This window comes from Festucalex cinctus, chromosome 10 (genome assembly GCF_051991245.1).
Source record: "Festucalex cinctus isolate MCC-2025b chromosome 10, RoL_Fcin_1.0, whole genome shotgun sequence".
Lineage (NCBI taxonomy): Eukaryota > Metazoa > Chordata > Actinopteri > Syngnathiformes > Syngnathidae > Festucalex > Festucalex cinctus.
Genome location: NC_135420.1, coordinates 29,760,869 through 29,776,185, shown reverse-complemented (window position 1 = coordinate 29,776,185; position 15,317 = coordinate 29,760,869). Strand labels below are relative to the sequence as shown.

The 15,317-nt window shown below is 49.9% G+C and overlaps 3 protein-coding genes across 5 annotated transcripts; 2 read left to right on the top strand and 1 right to left on the bottom strand.

The window, feature by feature from the left end:
* Positions 1–85: 85 nt before the first annotated feature.
* On the bottom strand, positions 86–8,913 carry dph5 (diphthamide biosynthesis 5). 2 transcript variants are annotated; one of them, XM_077534197.1, is made up of 7 exons: positions 7,867–8,913; positions 2,014–2,138; positions 1,805–1,913; positions 1,522–1,642; positions 673–712; positions 500–603; positions 86–423 (listed from the first exon to the last, which is right to left on the bottom strand). In XM_077534197.1, the coding sequence occupies exons 1-7, from the start codon at positions 7,936–7,938 to the stop codon at positions 137–139; spliced, it is 858 nt and encodes a 285-aa protein (XP_077390323.1). In that variant the 5' UTR covers positions 7,939–8,913; the 3' UTR covers positions 86–136. The 2 variants fall into 2 exon arrangements, with proteins under 2 accessions (XP_077390323.1, XP_077390322.1); XM_077534196.1 differs by lacking the exon at positions 7,867–8,913 and adding an exon at positions 2,917–3,220.
* Positions 3,637–7,862, top strand: s1pr1 (sphingosine-1-phosphate receptor 1). 2 transcript variants are annotated; one of them, XM_077534188.1, is made up of 3 exons: positions 3,637–3,766; positions 5,378–5,576; positions 5,779–7,862. In XM_077534188.1, the coding sequence occupies exon 3, from the start codon at positions 5,838–5,840 to the stop codon at positions 6,918–6,920; it is 1,083 nt and encodes a 360-aa protein (XP_077390314.1). In that variant the 5' UTR covers positions 3,637–3,766; positions 5,378–5,576; positions 5,779–5,837; the 3' UTR covers positions 6,921–7,862. The 2 variants fall into 2 exon arrangements, with proteins under 2 accessions (XP_077390314.1, XP_077390315.1); XM_077534189.1 differs by lacking the exon at positions 3,637–3,766 and having other exon boundaries at positions 5,363–5,576.
* Positions 8,869–13,638, top strand: zbtb37 (zinc finger and BTB domain containing 37). Its single transcript, XM_077534184.1, has 5 exons — positions 8,869–9,018; positions 9,446–9,941; positions 10,522–10,835; positions 11,911–12,010; positions 13,010–13,638. The coding sequence occupies exons 2-5, from the start codon at positions 9,471–9,473 to the stop codon at positions 13,493–13,495; spliced, it is 1,371 nt and encodes a 456-aa protein (XP_077390310.1). The 5' UTR covers positions 8,869–9,018; positions 9,446–9,470; the 3' UTR covers positions 13,496–13,638.
* Positions 13,639–15,317: the final 1,679 nt, after the last annotated feature.

Below are 15,317 nucleotides of genomic sequence, written 5' to 3'. Positions count from 1 at the left end.
GTGTTTGAGGGCGAAAGACGATTTTGAAGGTTCGCTGATGACAAAACTTTTGTTTCCATTCCAATTTTCACAAACGACACTGATGCCTGATCAATGTTTTTATGGATGGATCACAACCAATCAATCAATTAATCAATCAATGGCGTGTGCAAGCCTGAAGATTGGGAAGCGTCAATCCCACGTGGGCACGTTCGGATCCGTCAAGATGTCGGATGAGCGTCAGGACGTCGTCGTCGTCGTCGTCTTGCGCGTGGAGTCGCAACATGTCCGCCTCCAGGGGGTGGAGCTTGCCGGCGACCACCAGCGAGTGGAGGGGCGCGCCCAGGTCGCACGAGGTCATCCGCGCCAACGTGGCCGTCCGCATCACCTGGTCGGCGGCGCCCAGCCTGGCCACGCCCACGCACAGCGTGTCCTCCGTCAGGCCTGCGTGCACGCCATCGCTCGGTTGGCGAGGCGCCGGGAGGCGGAGTCGAGTGGAGTGGAGGCGGGCGTCACTCACCGGGCTGGTCGCCGCGCTGGCGCCGCCGCCGGACGATTTCCAGCAGCTGGCTGGCCGCCTGCGCCGCCGTCATGAAGCGCGGAGGTTCGTACATCTTTTTGCCTCTGGAAGACAAAAAGCAAGTCGGTCCGTCCGTCCGTCCGTCCGTCATTCCACCTCATCGCTTGCATTACCTCATCAGGTTCTCCACCGATTGCTCCTTCACTTTCAGGTCTGCAAAAAAAACAAAAAACTTTCATTGTTGCCATCCCATCAAATGATTATTTATTTATTTATTCAGAATGTAATCTGATTACTTGACTGTGAAATATCGTGCGTTTGATTCCTCCTTAGTGGAGTCGCATGAGTGGGCAACACGCACTGATCCATATAAATGACTGGATAGCCGCTAGGCCAAGACTTGTGAGGTCGTGAGGCGGCCATATTGCTCCTCCCAAGAAACGATCCGAAACGTTTACACGATCCAAATTGGACAACGTTTCAAACGCTGCTGAGTCCAACCAGCATCATTTATCATCTTTGAAATTTGTTAAACGTGGACATTTTGCAACTTGCCTTCAATCCATGTCGAAATCCGATGCTTAATTAATGATGTTTAGTACCGGAAGAAACGTGTACAGTATATTTTTGTTTCATCAAAGAATTTGAAGTGTGATTGAACCAAAGATTCCTTTGCCAAATCTAATATTGGGCTCAAAGGAACTTCAAGATAAAAGAAAAAGCAGCACATCCCGTCCACTTATTTTTTATTAACGTGTTCAAAAAAAAAAGTGACCCACCCCGTCGCGACCTTGGAACTTCCTCTGATCTGTTTACGTCTCGTGTGCATGTACAACGTTGAGTTGATCCAGTCGTCTGCTGGCGAGGTGGGAGGAGCAAGATGGCCGCCCTGCGACTTCAACGGCTCGCGCTGGCGCGTAGGCGGGTGCTAACATGCTAATGCTAACAGCTGCTACCGCACGCAGTCGACCCTGGCGGAGGTCACGAGCGTCAGGCGTGTCGGCGCAGTGGGCGGGGCTTACCCAGCAAGCAGAGCGTGTGCAGGCCGGCCGCTCGGTTCTGCAGGATTTTGTCGTAGAAGCTTTCGGGTCTCCACGCGTCGGTCCAGAACACCACCGACACCGTCTCGCCAAAGTTGTACAGCTGACGCACACACGTGGACATGATGATGTCACTTCCTGGAAGTTGGAAGCTCACCGAGCGGACCGGACCGGACCGGACCGTCGGCGGTTGCCACAATTTGTGTTTTCCGGGCTTCCTCCTGGACCGGAGCGGTTCGCAGGTTCCGATCCGGCCGTGACCCACCTGCAGGCCGCAGCAGCCCACCGCGTTGAGGACGGACGCGTTGTGGACCACCTGGTACGGGATCCCGGCACGCACGGCCCGCAGGACCAGGTCGCTATGAGTGGTCGCCCTGCTCGGCAAAAAGAAAAAGGAAAAAAGGAGGCGCGAGTGCCAAGAACGTCCGCGTTCAGACGGATGGACAAACGGACGGCGGTCGGTCCCCCACCCACCCGAAGGGGTCGCCCACCACCAGGAAGGCCACGTCCGTCTCCTTGGCGTCCGTCAGGATCTGGTCGGCTTCCTGCTCCACCAGATCGCGCTCGGCCACGATCAGCTCCTTCCCGTAAAACTCCTCCTGACGTCACAAACCGCAAACGCACGCTGAGCATGCTAACAAAAAACATCAAACGAGCTGACGAATCTACAAACGCTCCAGAATCCTTTTCAAATTCATTTCCATCAAAAAGCAAAAGTGCAGAAGGAAATTCAGGACTTTGGCAGAAAATGGGCCGAAATGTTGACGATTGTTTTGCAAAGTCAAAGCGAACATTTGCAAGTGCGCAAATGTCAAGATAATCCGTCGACTTGCAATCCAACATGTTCCACCATTTGGAGTCTCTCTCGGCAATTCAAACGTTTCGTTGATCGATAGTTGCCTCAACATGACGCCAAGTGTCCTGCTCGCGCTATTTTGCCGTGAACGCCTCTGATTGGTCAATCGCCTGCCCGGCTTCAACCTCCTTCTGCGTCTGACTTCTCCCGTCTCCTGTTTTGCCACCGAAGATGAGCTGCCTGTTACCGGCATCACGTGCCCAGCCATAACTCGGCTGATGTTAAAAAAATAAATGGTGCAAAGCCGAGTTTGTAGCCGGAACCCAGTTAAGCGATCGAACCTGCAATTATTGGCTGTCGCAGAATGTGTACTCGTGTTTGTCGCGCGATTCACGGCAAGACAGCTGCAGTTTGCGCCGGCCGGCAAAATATCCACTGCGTTCGATTCCATATCAACTTGGGAAGTTGACGAGCAGCCGGCGACTGCTGTGACGTTGGACTTGTTTCGCCTCCGTGTCACGTGTTTTCTGTTGTTGTTGTTTGTGTGTGCGCGGCGAGAGAAGGAGCGAGGAGCGACTGACCAGAGCTTCCTTGCCCACAGTCAACATGGACGTGTAGGCCTCCAAGTAGACGCGCGAACATTTGCGGACCACCTGCAAGCCTTTGACGGTGATGTCGGCGGCGTCTCCGAGGCCCAGACCGACCAGGTACAGCATCTCGCCGGGCCCGGGACGGGGACGGGGACGAGTGACACGAAAAGCAGCGCACCAGCTCGTGCCCCTCTTCCGGTTCTTATTCGGTTGCGTCTTCACGTGTTGACCAAAATCCGAGTTCCTGCTTGATTTGCGTTGCCGTCAAGCGTTCTCGTTTCGCGACACTTTGTCTACCTTTACAGCAGACACATGAAAACGTTTGGCTGGCTGACCGACGTGCCTCCTTGGCGGCCATATTGGGAGGGGCGACTTGCCATCAAAGACAATGAGGCAACATTGAAGTGAACGAAATTGCTCAATTCTCCACCGAGGTTGACTTTTTTTTTTTTTTGTTAAATAATAGCCCTTGCTTTATCACTTGTGAAATGTTATTCCCACTTCCCTTTGTCATAATTTTATTTATTAACAGTTCCAAACATTTCCGCAATGTAATGCTTTCTTTCCACCAGTAGCGTTAACTTCAAACTTGGTTTTGGATGTTTCTCTGCCTCATCGCACCTGAAGCTCATCAGCAAACTATCATGTACCTGATAATGGATCACTACCAGGCTCTGATGTAGTTATTTTATTTTGTATTTTTTTTTGCAGAATGGCGACCAAACGAAAATGTGTCATGCAAGAAGCGTGAAGTGGACAAGCTTGATTTTGTGGAGTCCACCATGGCTGTTGCCATGGTGACGGCCCCTCAAAGCCTGCTGGCTGTGAATGATGGCGAGCGGTGAGAACAATTCTCTCTCCTCTCGCTCGTCCGCGTGACTGCTTGGGCAATGTGCACGCGCAGGCACGCACACACTTGAAGTGGCAAGCGCTTGATGTGGTTTTTGTTTTGTTTTCCGTCATTTCATGCGCTTTTGTTGAGCGTCAGCGAAGCAAAGTGGCCGACTTGAACTCTTTTTACACTGCACGTCAATTCCCACGTGCACGTGTACGTGTTTTTCCACCCAACGATATCACATTGGGAGATCGGGAGATGGGGAGATGGGGAGCCCCCCCCACCCACTACTCCACCCCCAATCCCTCTTTGAGGCTGACAAAAAGGGGGCCAGTTTAGGCGCTGTGCATTCTAATGAGTGCCCTTGAATGCAAAGAGGACCCCCCTTGACTCCTCCCCCTTAGTGGCACTCATCCTCGGCTGGACCGGACCGAACATCCCGGGCAGGTGAACGTGACAATAAATCATCACCCAAACACGGTCAGCATCCTCCAGTCAAACTTGTTCCGAGTCATGTGACCTACCTGCAATGTGACCACACCCCCTGCCCTCCAGGAAACCTCATTGCTGCCATGGCAACCAGCATAACTCCTCACACATGCACATATACAAAGCTCTCTTTTTCTTTTTCTTTTTTTTAATGGACTGCAAAAGACCCTGAAGCCGAACTCAGGACTTGTTGCAGTCTCCTTTCCTGCCAGAAACTTTCTGGTGCACTTGAGCGGCGGTTGCCATGGTGACGCTGAGCTATGCGGCCTCAGGAGAGGCCCTTTTGTTTGCAACAATGCCCCCAGCCCCAAAGGAGGACATGCTCACCCTTCGCTCACGTCACGTGCTAGCCTAGCTTAGCTGTTTTGGTTTTGAACTTTATTGTATCATTTTCAACAAGTTATACAAGGCACTTGAAAACACTTCACAAACACGTTCTAAATACAAAGAGACAAACAAAACAAATGAAAACAAAAAAGATGAAAAAAGAGCATAAAGGCACAATTGTCATCACTTTCTTGTTTGTAGCTCTCAATATTGTATGAATGTATTGTTTGGTTTCCAATTCAAAAACTAAAAACAAAGTTCTTGAATGACAACTTTGGATATATGAGATTTTTCCAAAAATAATGATCAAGTTAATCATAAACATTTTTTTGTTTTGGTCACTGTATTCATCATTACAGAAACCAAACAATACATTTTTCCAGAAAATTAGAGACAATATGATCAATAACAATGCCAAACATTTCAGGGGACATTTCACAGAATGAGCACAAAATGTCTTTCCTGAACCCAAGAAGATGACAATATCATATCCATGTATTATTTTCAAAGAAATTTCCATCACTTTATTTGTTGTTCAAAGATATTTATATGGCAAAACATTTTCCCCATCAGCAAAAGCAGACCAGTAAGAAACCACATATGGAATTGTAGAAACGTATTTTACGATTGTTGCTTCTCACAGAAGTACGAAGACAAAATTTGCCTGTTGAGCTTAGCCTAGCTTAGCATCAGCTCCTTTTGGACTTCAGGCATGTCGAAAAACCAACAAAGTCATCTTATCGTTCATGACTTCAATACATTTTGAATTGGAAATGACAAATTCAGTTCATCTTTTGTCAGAAATGTGACATGACGAAGATGAAACCAAGTCTCCGATTTGATGTGAAGAAACAAGTGCAACGGAGAAAGAAGACTGACGTCACTGGGGCGACCCCTCCTCCGACCCCATTCATGCGTGCGCGCGCCTGCTGCGCGCGTGCGTGTTCAAGCGGAGCGGCGAGGCTGTTTGGTGTTTTCTGTCCGCGAGCGCCGAGTGAAGGTAAAAAAAAGGAAAAAAAAGCACAATTTCATCTTTTCTTACGCATGACTTTCAAAGTTTGCTTGCTGTGTGACGTCATCACGCGCAACTTTTTTGTTGCTTGTTTGGGGGGGGGACAAGAGCTAAATGTTTCTCCCGAGTTGGACTTTTTTTTTGCTTTTGGATATCTCGTCAATATTTGTTTTTCTTCTTTTCGGATCAGGATGATGACGAGGAGGTGAAGGCCCGCGTCCATCGGTCGCCGTGAAGCGGGGCGGGGCCATGTCGGAGCCCGCCCACGACTCGGACCTGATCGCCAGGCACTACAACTACACGGGCAAGCTGCGACCTCGGGGCGGGTCCGGGCCGGACGCGGCGTCGGCGTCGGCGTCGGCGTCGGCGTCGCTGAAGGCCGACTCGGCGCTCTTCCTGGCCGTGTGCGTCCTGATCGTGGTGGAGAACGTGCTGGTCCTGGCCACCATCTGGCGCACCAAGAAGTTCCACAAGCCCATGTTCTACTTCCTGGGCAACCTGGCGCTGTCGGACCTGCTGGCGGGCGCCGTGTACGCCGCCAACATCCTGCTGTCGGGCGCCAACACGTACCGGCTGACGCCCACGCAGTGGTTCGTGCGCGAGGGCTCCATGTTCGTGGCGCTGGCCGCGTCCGTCTTCAGCCTGCTGGCCGTCGCCGTCGAGCGCCACCTGACCATGCTGAGGATGAAGGTGAGGGGCGTGGGCGTGGGCGGGGCCTGGGCCGGGGCCGGCCGCGTCTTCCCGCTGCTGAGCGCCGTGTGGATGGTGGCGGCCCTGCTGGGCGCTCTGCCCCTGCTGGGCTGGAACTGCATCGGGCGTCTGGAGCGCTGCTCCACCGTGCTGCCGCTCTACCACAAGACCTACATCCTGTTCTGCACCAGCGTCTTCAGCGTCATCCTCACGGCCGTGGTGGCGCTGTACGCGCGCATCTACGCGCTGGTGCGCCGGCGCGGCCGCCAGGCGCCGGCCGGCGTGGCAAACGAGCGCTCCATGGCGCTGCTGCGGACGGTGGTGGCGGTGCTGGGCTGCTTCATCGCCTGCTGGTCGCCGCTCTTCGTGCTGCTGCTGCTGGACGCCGGCTGCCGCGCGCACGGCTGCGCCGTGCTCTACCGGGCCGAGTGGTTCCTGGCGCTGGCCGTGCTCAACTCGGCCACCAACCCGCTCATCTACACGCTGACCAGCGGCGAGATGCGGCGCGCCTTCCTGCGCACGCTGCTCTGCGCCGGCTCCGCTTCCGCGTCCGCTTCCGCTTCCGCCGAGTTCAGCCGCTGGAACCGTTCCGAGACCTCCTCGCGCCGGGACGGCCCCCCGTCTCCGCAGTCCCCTTCCTGAAACCGGCGCCGCTTCCGTTTCTGCTATCCCGCCCCGCCCGGCGAGTGAGTTCACGCCCACTTTTTGCCTTCTGAAAAGTCTCGGACTTTTTGCAACGTTAACCCTTTCAACCTACTTTGGTCACTATCCGATTCTGACATGAGCAAAATAATTGTAAATAATTGTAAAATTGCAAAAGATAACACCCCCATTGAAGACAATCTCTTATTTTGGAATAATTTAGTACAGAAGGAATTGTGCACCATGTTGAATTTCAATAAGTTAACATTCTTCTGTTTGCATTCTTCTTAGTACAAGTCACAGCGTCCCATTATTATTTTTAAAACGGACCCATGGCTACTCATGTTAATGTCATGTGTATATATATATATATATATATTAGGGATGTAACGATAATGGCAATATCGTGATATTGCAATATTAAAACCGCCACAATATATCGTGGTTAACATCTCACGATATTAAAAGCTGCACGTGTTCAAGTTAGGTTGATTTCCATTTGCGCAATTGTAGCACCCCCTGGTGGCTATTTGATTTGATTTGTTTTGTTGGAGGTCCCCTCCAAAACAGAGACGAGCTCGTAAGCGAGTATCGGCGCTTATCGAAAGCGGCCATTTTTCAAAGCACGTCAAATTCGAGTGGCCGTTTTCAGTTTGTCGTCTTTTCAAAAACATTTTCTCACTTGTTTCTCAGCCTTTGTTCATTGTCTCTCATCATTTTCTTGTTGTTGTGTCAAGAAGAAACAACCGAACTCGTCATTTTGTCAACCATTTTGGTCGACGTGCTTGCAGCCGATCTTTGATGTCATTCGACTTTTTCTTGTTAACCACCTTCAACTTTTCCCACTTCCTTGTGTGACGTCGTTGGAGTGTTGCCATGGTAACCTGCTGTCGTCTCATGTAACCTCGTTAGCACTTAATAAAAACAATTGGAAAAACGCAATCACCTTGTTTGACCTTGGTGGCTCCTCACACTTCATCGATCCGGACCAGGTCGGTTTTATATTCTGAACTGCCATGTGGACGAAAATCTTGAACTATGTAGACCAGGATTGTGTAGATCATTTGTGGATCAGGTTTATGTCGACCAGGACGATGTGGACCACAGTCACATGGACGCAGGTGGAGGAAAGGGCCAATGAATGGTTGCTGGCTGCCCCCTAGTGGTCACATGATCAACATGACAGGAGTCGGCCGTTCAAGTTTTTCCACGTTCAAGCTCCTGAACACAGGTTTTTGTGTCAGGACTCAGCTGGACCCTGATGCAGAGCAATCTTGGGGAGTAGAATATGCCACGCAAGAAAATGACGTCAAAACGCCAGGGAGAAATCAATGGATTCAACTTGAGTGGCAACATAAGATGGCTACCGGTGGCTTCGCCTTCACTTGTCACTGTACGGCGAGCGAGTCAGTGCCATTAACGCTCACAGTCAAATCGAAATAGCAAACAAACACGAACGCACACACGCAGCTTTTATTTTGGCATCATTTCCAGGGCTGTCTGACGCACGCATGCGCAGATTGCGGCAGTGCGCCAGATGCACGCCGGGGGATGTAGTGCGCGAGGCGCCGGTAGGACGGACTTCACCCGGAGCACCAACTGCATCTCCCAGCAAGCCCCGCGCGCGCTTTCTTCCTTCCTTCCTTCCTCCCTCCGCGAGCAGGATGACGACCAGCCGCCTCGTCCGCCCGGAGCCTCCGAACCGAACGTGAATTCCGAACCCGAATGGCAGCGGCGGATCGGAGGCCGAGTCGAGACTCTTTTGTTGGGCCTTGAAAGTGACGCCAGCGTCTCCGGGGCTCCGGAGCACGAGTGGGATCGAGGAGCCGAGCCGAGCAGAAGCCGAAGCCGGAACCGAACCGAGCCGAGCCGAGCCGAGCCAACCCACTCCGGTGATGCAAAATCCGTCCGCGGGTCCACGTCGAGATTCCGGCGAGTCCGCCGACGGCTACTAGCTTGTGTTAGCGGAACGGAAGTTCTGATGCTTCTGGAGCCTCCGCCCACTGGACCTGACGGGGAGCCCTCGTCTGTGACGTCACGCAGCAGCTGACCATCGCCGTGGAGGGCGTGGAAGGATCCGCTCAGGAATCGCCAGATCGTGAGTAACTTGACTTGACTCGACTTGACTTGACTTGACAAAAGAAATGCATATAGAATCAGTCAAAAACAATAAAACAAAGGCCCACATACAATATTTGAATGAATGCATAATAATGTGTGTATATGTAAAATCTCGTCAGTGTGCAGCAATTTCAAAGTTTGTGTAATTGAGTCCAATGTGTCTAAAAACATATTTTCCAGCTTAGGTTTGCTATTATTATTATTTACCATGAAGCTGCATTTCAATAACATGCAAATTAGCCCCAATATTGAGATTTGAATTTTTTTCCGTTAAAGGGATACTGGAGCCATTTTCAGCATAAAGAGTGAATGTTTTGTCACTTTAATGTGGTTATTGAATTCTTTTTTTTACAAATGAATTTTTCAACCGTCTTTCGACTGATGATGATGATGTTTGTCTTCAGCATTCCCGCGGTCGCGGTCGCGGCCATGGAGCGCTCGGGCAGCATCCTGGTGGACGTGCCGGACTTCAGCAACTCGGTGCTGTCGCACCTGAACCAGCTGCGGGCGCAGGGGCGCCTGTGCGACATCGTGGTGCACGTGGAGGGCCGCAGTTTCCGCGCGCACAAGGCGGTGCTGGCGGCCAGCTCGCCGTACTTCCGCGACCACATGTCGCTGAGCCAGATGAGCACGGTGACGCTGCCGCTGATCCGCAACGCGTCCGTCTTCGAGCAGCTGCTGGCCTTCTGCTACACGGGCCGCCTGCGCCTGCAGCTGCGCGACATCATCGGCTACCTGACGGCCGCCAGCTTCCTGCAGATGCAGGAGGTGATCGACCGCTGCACGCGCGTCCTGGAGGGCATCCACCTCAAGATCAGCCTGGCCGACGCCGAGCCCGCCGTCGCGCGCCGGGACCGCGACGGCGCCGCGCCGCCGCCGCCGCGACGCCGTCGCCTTCAGGTACGCCCGCCGCTCTCACCCGCATATAAAAATGTATATATTAATTTTTTTCCCTGGGATCAAATATTTAATTTTTTTTTCATTCTTATTATTGCTTATTTTAATAATTGTATTTGTATTTATTATTATTATTTATATTTGTCTTTTTTATTTTTATTCTTTTTGATGATCAAATTTGTATTTCCATTCAACAATGCCAACAGTGACAAATGCAATGACAAGTCAACAAAGATAATTTATAAATAAAGTTATAAATATAAATTGTATAAATGATATGTACAATTATGTATGATATATAATTATTGAATTATAAATCATATATATTTAAATATTATGGTAATATAAAATTGTATAAATGATATATATAAATATAAAGCATCATTTATATTTTATAATTCAAGTTAAAAGTAAAATGGTAAACACCAAACAAACAATCACCAATTAGCGAGCCCTAATTTGCAATTTCAAAAATGTTTTGAAATTTCACATTTTATTGACTTTACAAAATTAGCGAGCCCGCCAAACTTATCAAGCTGATTTTTTCAATGCCGGCGCAATCGATTGATCTGTTGATTTTCAGCCCTACCTGGAGGCGCCGGTCGGGGCGTCGGGCCGGGGAGAGGAGGAGGAGGAGGAGGAGGAGGAGGAGGCGGCGCTCAGCCCGCCGGCCCGCCGGCGCGGAGAAGCGCTCCTGCGCGTGGACCGGGCCGGCCAGTGGTACGTGGAGAGCGGCGGCGAGGCGGACGAGGGCGTCGACGGGCCCGCCGTCAAGACGGAGCGGGCGGAGCGGCCGATCGGCTCGGGACCGCCCGACGACGGCGGGGAGGCCGCCGCCGAGGCCAGCGCCGGCGCCGGCGGCCCGCGGCCCTCCAGCGGCCTCGGCGATGCCGACAGGTGAGCGCCGTCCGTCACAGTCACAGTTGAAGTCAAGCTGTCATTTTGGGCTTTGCCAGTAGGAGGAGCTGTTGTTTCATTCATTGTCGTTGCAAGTTTAATATCATGTTGTTCAATTGTTCATGTCTTTTTTCATTTCTTTTCCTATTATCTTTGTGTCATTTCTAGGACTTTATAGTCAATAATAATGAGTTTGCACGTAAATTCAACGTTGAACTTCTAGAGCCACGATGAGGTCACTTCCTGTTTTCCGCTAGCATAGCATAGCAAAGCAGGAAGTCGTCGGATGCAGCTCGACCTCGTCTTTTATTTGTATTTTCCAATATTTTCTTAAGAAGCCAACTTTATTTCATTGTACACCATTTTGTTTGTCTCACCAGTCCTACGGTGTGTTTGTGGCGTCAAAGCGAAGCCCGCAGTAAGCCTGAGTGCAAAGAAGTCTGCTGTCTCCGATTTGTGGGCAAACCGATTCCGACAAATGTCTTCGTTCTGACCAACCGTCAGCAAAGGAGATGACCCACAATTCTTTGCGGCAGCAACATTTCAAGCAACCGTGCGCACCAACTTAGTTGACAGACGATGTTTGGCGCGCGGAAAGGTCATCCCTCCTCCGTCCACTAGGAGGCACTGGAGCTCTCTCCCTTGATTCCATGTTTGTTTCCCTCCATCAAAATGTTGCCTTGACAGGAAGACCTTCCACTCCAAATCTTTTCTTCTTCGACACCGCTGCAGCAGCAGCAGCCAATGAGTTGGCAGTAGTAGAAGAAGAAGAAGAAGAAGAAGAACTTCCAGGTGACAGGGAGACAAATTGTTTGCCGACTCACGTTTGAAAATTGAAGATCAGATTATGGAGGTAAGTGACTGCTCGTGGAGGCAGCAACACTGCCCCCTTGAGGCTGGAGGAGGGATGTCCTTCCACCGCGTGGACGTTTTGAAACGGCGTCACCTTTTGTCTCCAAAATGAACCGGCGCGCCCGCAAACTTTTCCACCAAATTGCGAGTCCTGATGGCGCTCTGGCGACATTTGCAAATGCGTTGACGTGCGTGCGTGTTTGTGTGTTTGCGTGTGCGTCAGGTCGAGTCCGGCGGGCAGCGTGGCGGTGGCGGCCGACGCGCAACGAGCCAAAAGCGAATCCCCCAGCAGAAGCGAAGACCTGCGACTTGCCAACTGCCAGGTCACATGACGCCACACGCAATCACGTCACATGACATCAGCATCCACGCGCGACGCCCGCTTTGTAGTCGCCACAAGATGGCGGCACACCGCTACTTTTCCTGTCGTTGGCCTTTTCCAGAATTTGTTGGCACTAAAATGCCACAAGATGGCGCCGAGCAGGGTTATGATAGTTTTGGAATTTTGCATTTTAGCTCGTTTTCATTTTGTTTTGAGTTTTGTGTTTTTAAATCGAGTTAGCTTGAATTAGTTTACAGGCTGCTTCTGTTAGTTTTTTTATTAGTTTTGGTTATTTAATAAATACTTAGTTTTAGTTAGTTTCAGTATTAGTTTTAGTTTTTCAGAAAATGTGTATTGCTTGTGCGCAATATTTAAAACCAAACAAAACCATGGGAAGGTGCTTTTCTATTGGCTTGCTTCAAGATGACATCACTTTTGTTCATATCAAAATCACATTTCAAATCATCTCCAAAGGCTCATGCATCCAATTCATGACCAAATACTAAAACAAAAGACATTTTTGCTAGAATTAGAGTTCGTTTTGTAAACAGAAGATGTAGTTTCAGTTAGTTTTTTTTTTTTTTTTTAAAGCATTTTCTTTTTTCATTAGTTTTAGTTTTTAATGATTATTTTTATTAATATTTAATTACATTAATTTTATATATATTTGATATTACTATTAACTCATTATATTTATATTATTTTAATTATAATTATGAATTATATTATATATAAGATATTGTTATAATTATTCATATCTTATAATAATTGAATGATATTTATAGTTGATTAAATATTTGGTTCATTGAAATTAAATTAAGTAAACGTATTAATATTATTTATATGAATGTAATCTAAATGTAATATTGAATGAATTCATGAAATTATATGATGACCGAATTGTAAATGTAATAGTGAAGCATGTTGGCTCCATTAGTCTTGCTTGCACTAGCGAAGGGAAAAATCGGGATTGCCGACTGTGAAATGCGTTTGTGTGCAGGGCGAGGAGTCGTCGTCGACGGCGTCGGCGTACGAGGACTACGGCCGGGACCCGGTGGGCGAGCGCTGGTTCCGCTACAACCCGCGTCTGACCTGCATCTACTGCTGCAAGTCGTTCAACCAGAAGGGCAGCCTGGACCGCCACATGCGCCTGCACATGGGCATCACGCCCTTCGCCTGCCGCCTGTGCGGCAAGAAGTACACGCGCAAGGACCAGCTGGAGTACCACATCCGCAAGCACACGGGCAACAAGCCCTTCACGTGCCGCCTGTGCGCCAAGAGCTTCCCCTTCCAGGCCATCCTCAACCAGCACCTGCGCAAGAACCACCCGGGCCAGCACGCCCACAGCGCCTCGCCCGAGACCACCACCGGCGCCAGGGGGGCCTCGCCGGGACGCGACGACCCCGACGGCGGCGGAGGGGGCGCGGGAGGGACGCTTTACGGCGAGGGGGCCCACGCGTCCGTCTCCACCACCGGGCCCGACTGACTTCTCCTTCGCTTCCTTGTCAGCCAATCGCGTCCTTCCTTCCTTTCTGCCTCCCGACAAGCCGCCGCAAAAGGCGGGAAAAGCCTGTCGGCGCTAATCGCAAACTCGCCGTCGTTGAGTTCGGGTCTCAACGGTTCCAAGCCAACCTCGCCCACTGACCTGTATATATGACTGGATAGCCCGAACAACGCCAGTGCAAGCCGTTGAAGTCGCAGGGCGGCCATCTTGCTGCTCGCCAGCAGACTCCTGTATCGACGATACGTGCGTGGGCACTTAGTATAAAGCCAGAGGCGGGTTTGTGCTTACTATTTTTGAAAAAAAAGTTACAAATAATAATAACAATCATAAAAGGTGGACTGCATGTGCTGCTTTGAAGACCCCCCCGTCTTTTAACGCACAGTTTCTTAGACCCCAATATTAGATTTGGCAGAGGTATTGTTTGTTGAATTACAGTTAGCATTCTTCAAATAAAAAAATACGCCTGTACTAAACATCATGAAGCATATAATTTATTCATGTCAATTCAATATAGAATGAGTTATTTTATAATTAACATTAATTATAAAAATAATTAATAAAAAATAAACCAATTAAATAAACATTTAAGCTGCAAAATGTCTGAAGTCCTTCTGTTTATGTTGAACAAATTAAAAACACCATATTTATTGATTGATTGACTTATTTGTATTTTATTATCTGTTCTCATTGCTGCTGGACGTGTACATTTCCCAGAGCGAGCCATCCTGAAGGGATCAATAAAGTCAAGTCTAAGTCTAAATCATGCAGTTTCTACTAAGTAGTGTCTCAATTTGGATCGTGTAAATGTATCGGACCGTATGTGGAGAAACATTTCTTGGGAGGAGCAATATGGCGGCCTGGCGACCTCTAACGGCTATCCAGTCATATTTAGGCTCGATATAGATCAGTGACCTCACCTCACATAAGCTGATATGCTCACTTACCTCTCGTCACCGCAGGGGGCGCTCACACGCTCATCTTCACGTTTCACTAACGTGAAGAAGAACTGCTGGCAAAAGTTGTTGTTTTCTTTTTTCTTTGTGCTACGCTAAGCCAACTTGTTCAACAATTTCCTCACCTTGCTAACATCTGGAGCTGCTAGCTGGTGATGAATGCAGACCGTTAGCTTGTTTTCGTTGCCAAATTGCTAGCTAGCGGCGAGCCGGCCGGCGCCAAAGCAGCCGACGCACAAGACGGAACAACTTGACCTCACTTTGACATCCTGACAGGCAGCCAAAGCAAAGATGGCCACCAAGCGACTTCGGCTCTTGAAAGACTTTTGATAGAACAACAAAACAAAACAAAACAAAACATGTTGAGACTCTTGGGGCTGCTTTGAACTTTTCACGGCTCGTTAAAATTCATTTGGATCCTGATGCGAAATACTTTAGCCTGTTGTGGATTTCCGACGGACGACAACAGATCTTGTTTGTCCTTTTGCGCACGCAATCTTCATCCAAGTCGCTGGCCTGTTCACACTCGTGCTGGCACATGCAATCCAAAAAAACACTTTTTGACATGGAGAGACGGCGTGCGGACCCGCCAGACTCCATCGGGCGTGCGTGCGAACTGGCCGACGGGCCGGGACTGGACTCTCACTCGTAGCACAGCACTAATAAAGCAAAGCGACCTCACTCACTTGTACCAAACCACAACACCTCAACCTGATTGGCCCGAGCCACGCTCGGCCCGCCGCCTCCTGACAACTTACCTCACACGACTCCCGGCCGACCCCGTCTCTGCACTGGGATATATGCCACGGAAGAGGCGGGACTTCCGTGATTTTGCACGAGTTTGCTTCCGG

Bases quoted from the DNA above. Each gene is read 5' to 3' on its own strand.
- zbtb37 (XM_077534184.1), top strand. From the start codon at position 9,471: ATGGAGCGCTCGGGCAGCATCCTGGTGGACGTGCCGGACTTCAGCAAC. The intron at 10,836-11,910 runs GTGAGCGCCGTC...CGTGTGCGTCAG, and splicing joins GGCCTCGGCGATGCCGACAG to GTCGAGTCCGGCGGGCAGCG. The intron at 12,011-13,009 runs GTCACATGACGC...GTTTGTGTGCAG, and splicing joins TGCGACTTGCCAACTGCCAG to GGCGAGGAGTCGTCGTCGAC.
- s1pr1 (XM_077534188.1), top strand. From the start codon at position 5,838: ATGTCGGAGCCCGCCCACGACTCGGACCTGATCGCCAGGCACTACAAC.
- dph5 (XM_077534196.1), bottom strand. From the start codon at position 3,051: ATGCTGTACCTGGTCGGTCTGGGCCTCGGAGACGCCGCCGACATCACC. The intron at 1,914-2,013 runs GTGGGTGGGGGA...TTTGCCGAGCAG, and splicing joins GTGGTGGGCGACCCCTTCGG to GGCGACCACTCATAGCGACC. The intron at 424-499 runs GTGAGTGACGCC...GCGTGCACGCAG, and splicing joins CCAGCGCGGCGACCAGCCCG to GCCTGACGGAGGACACGCTG.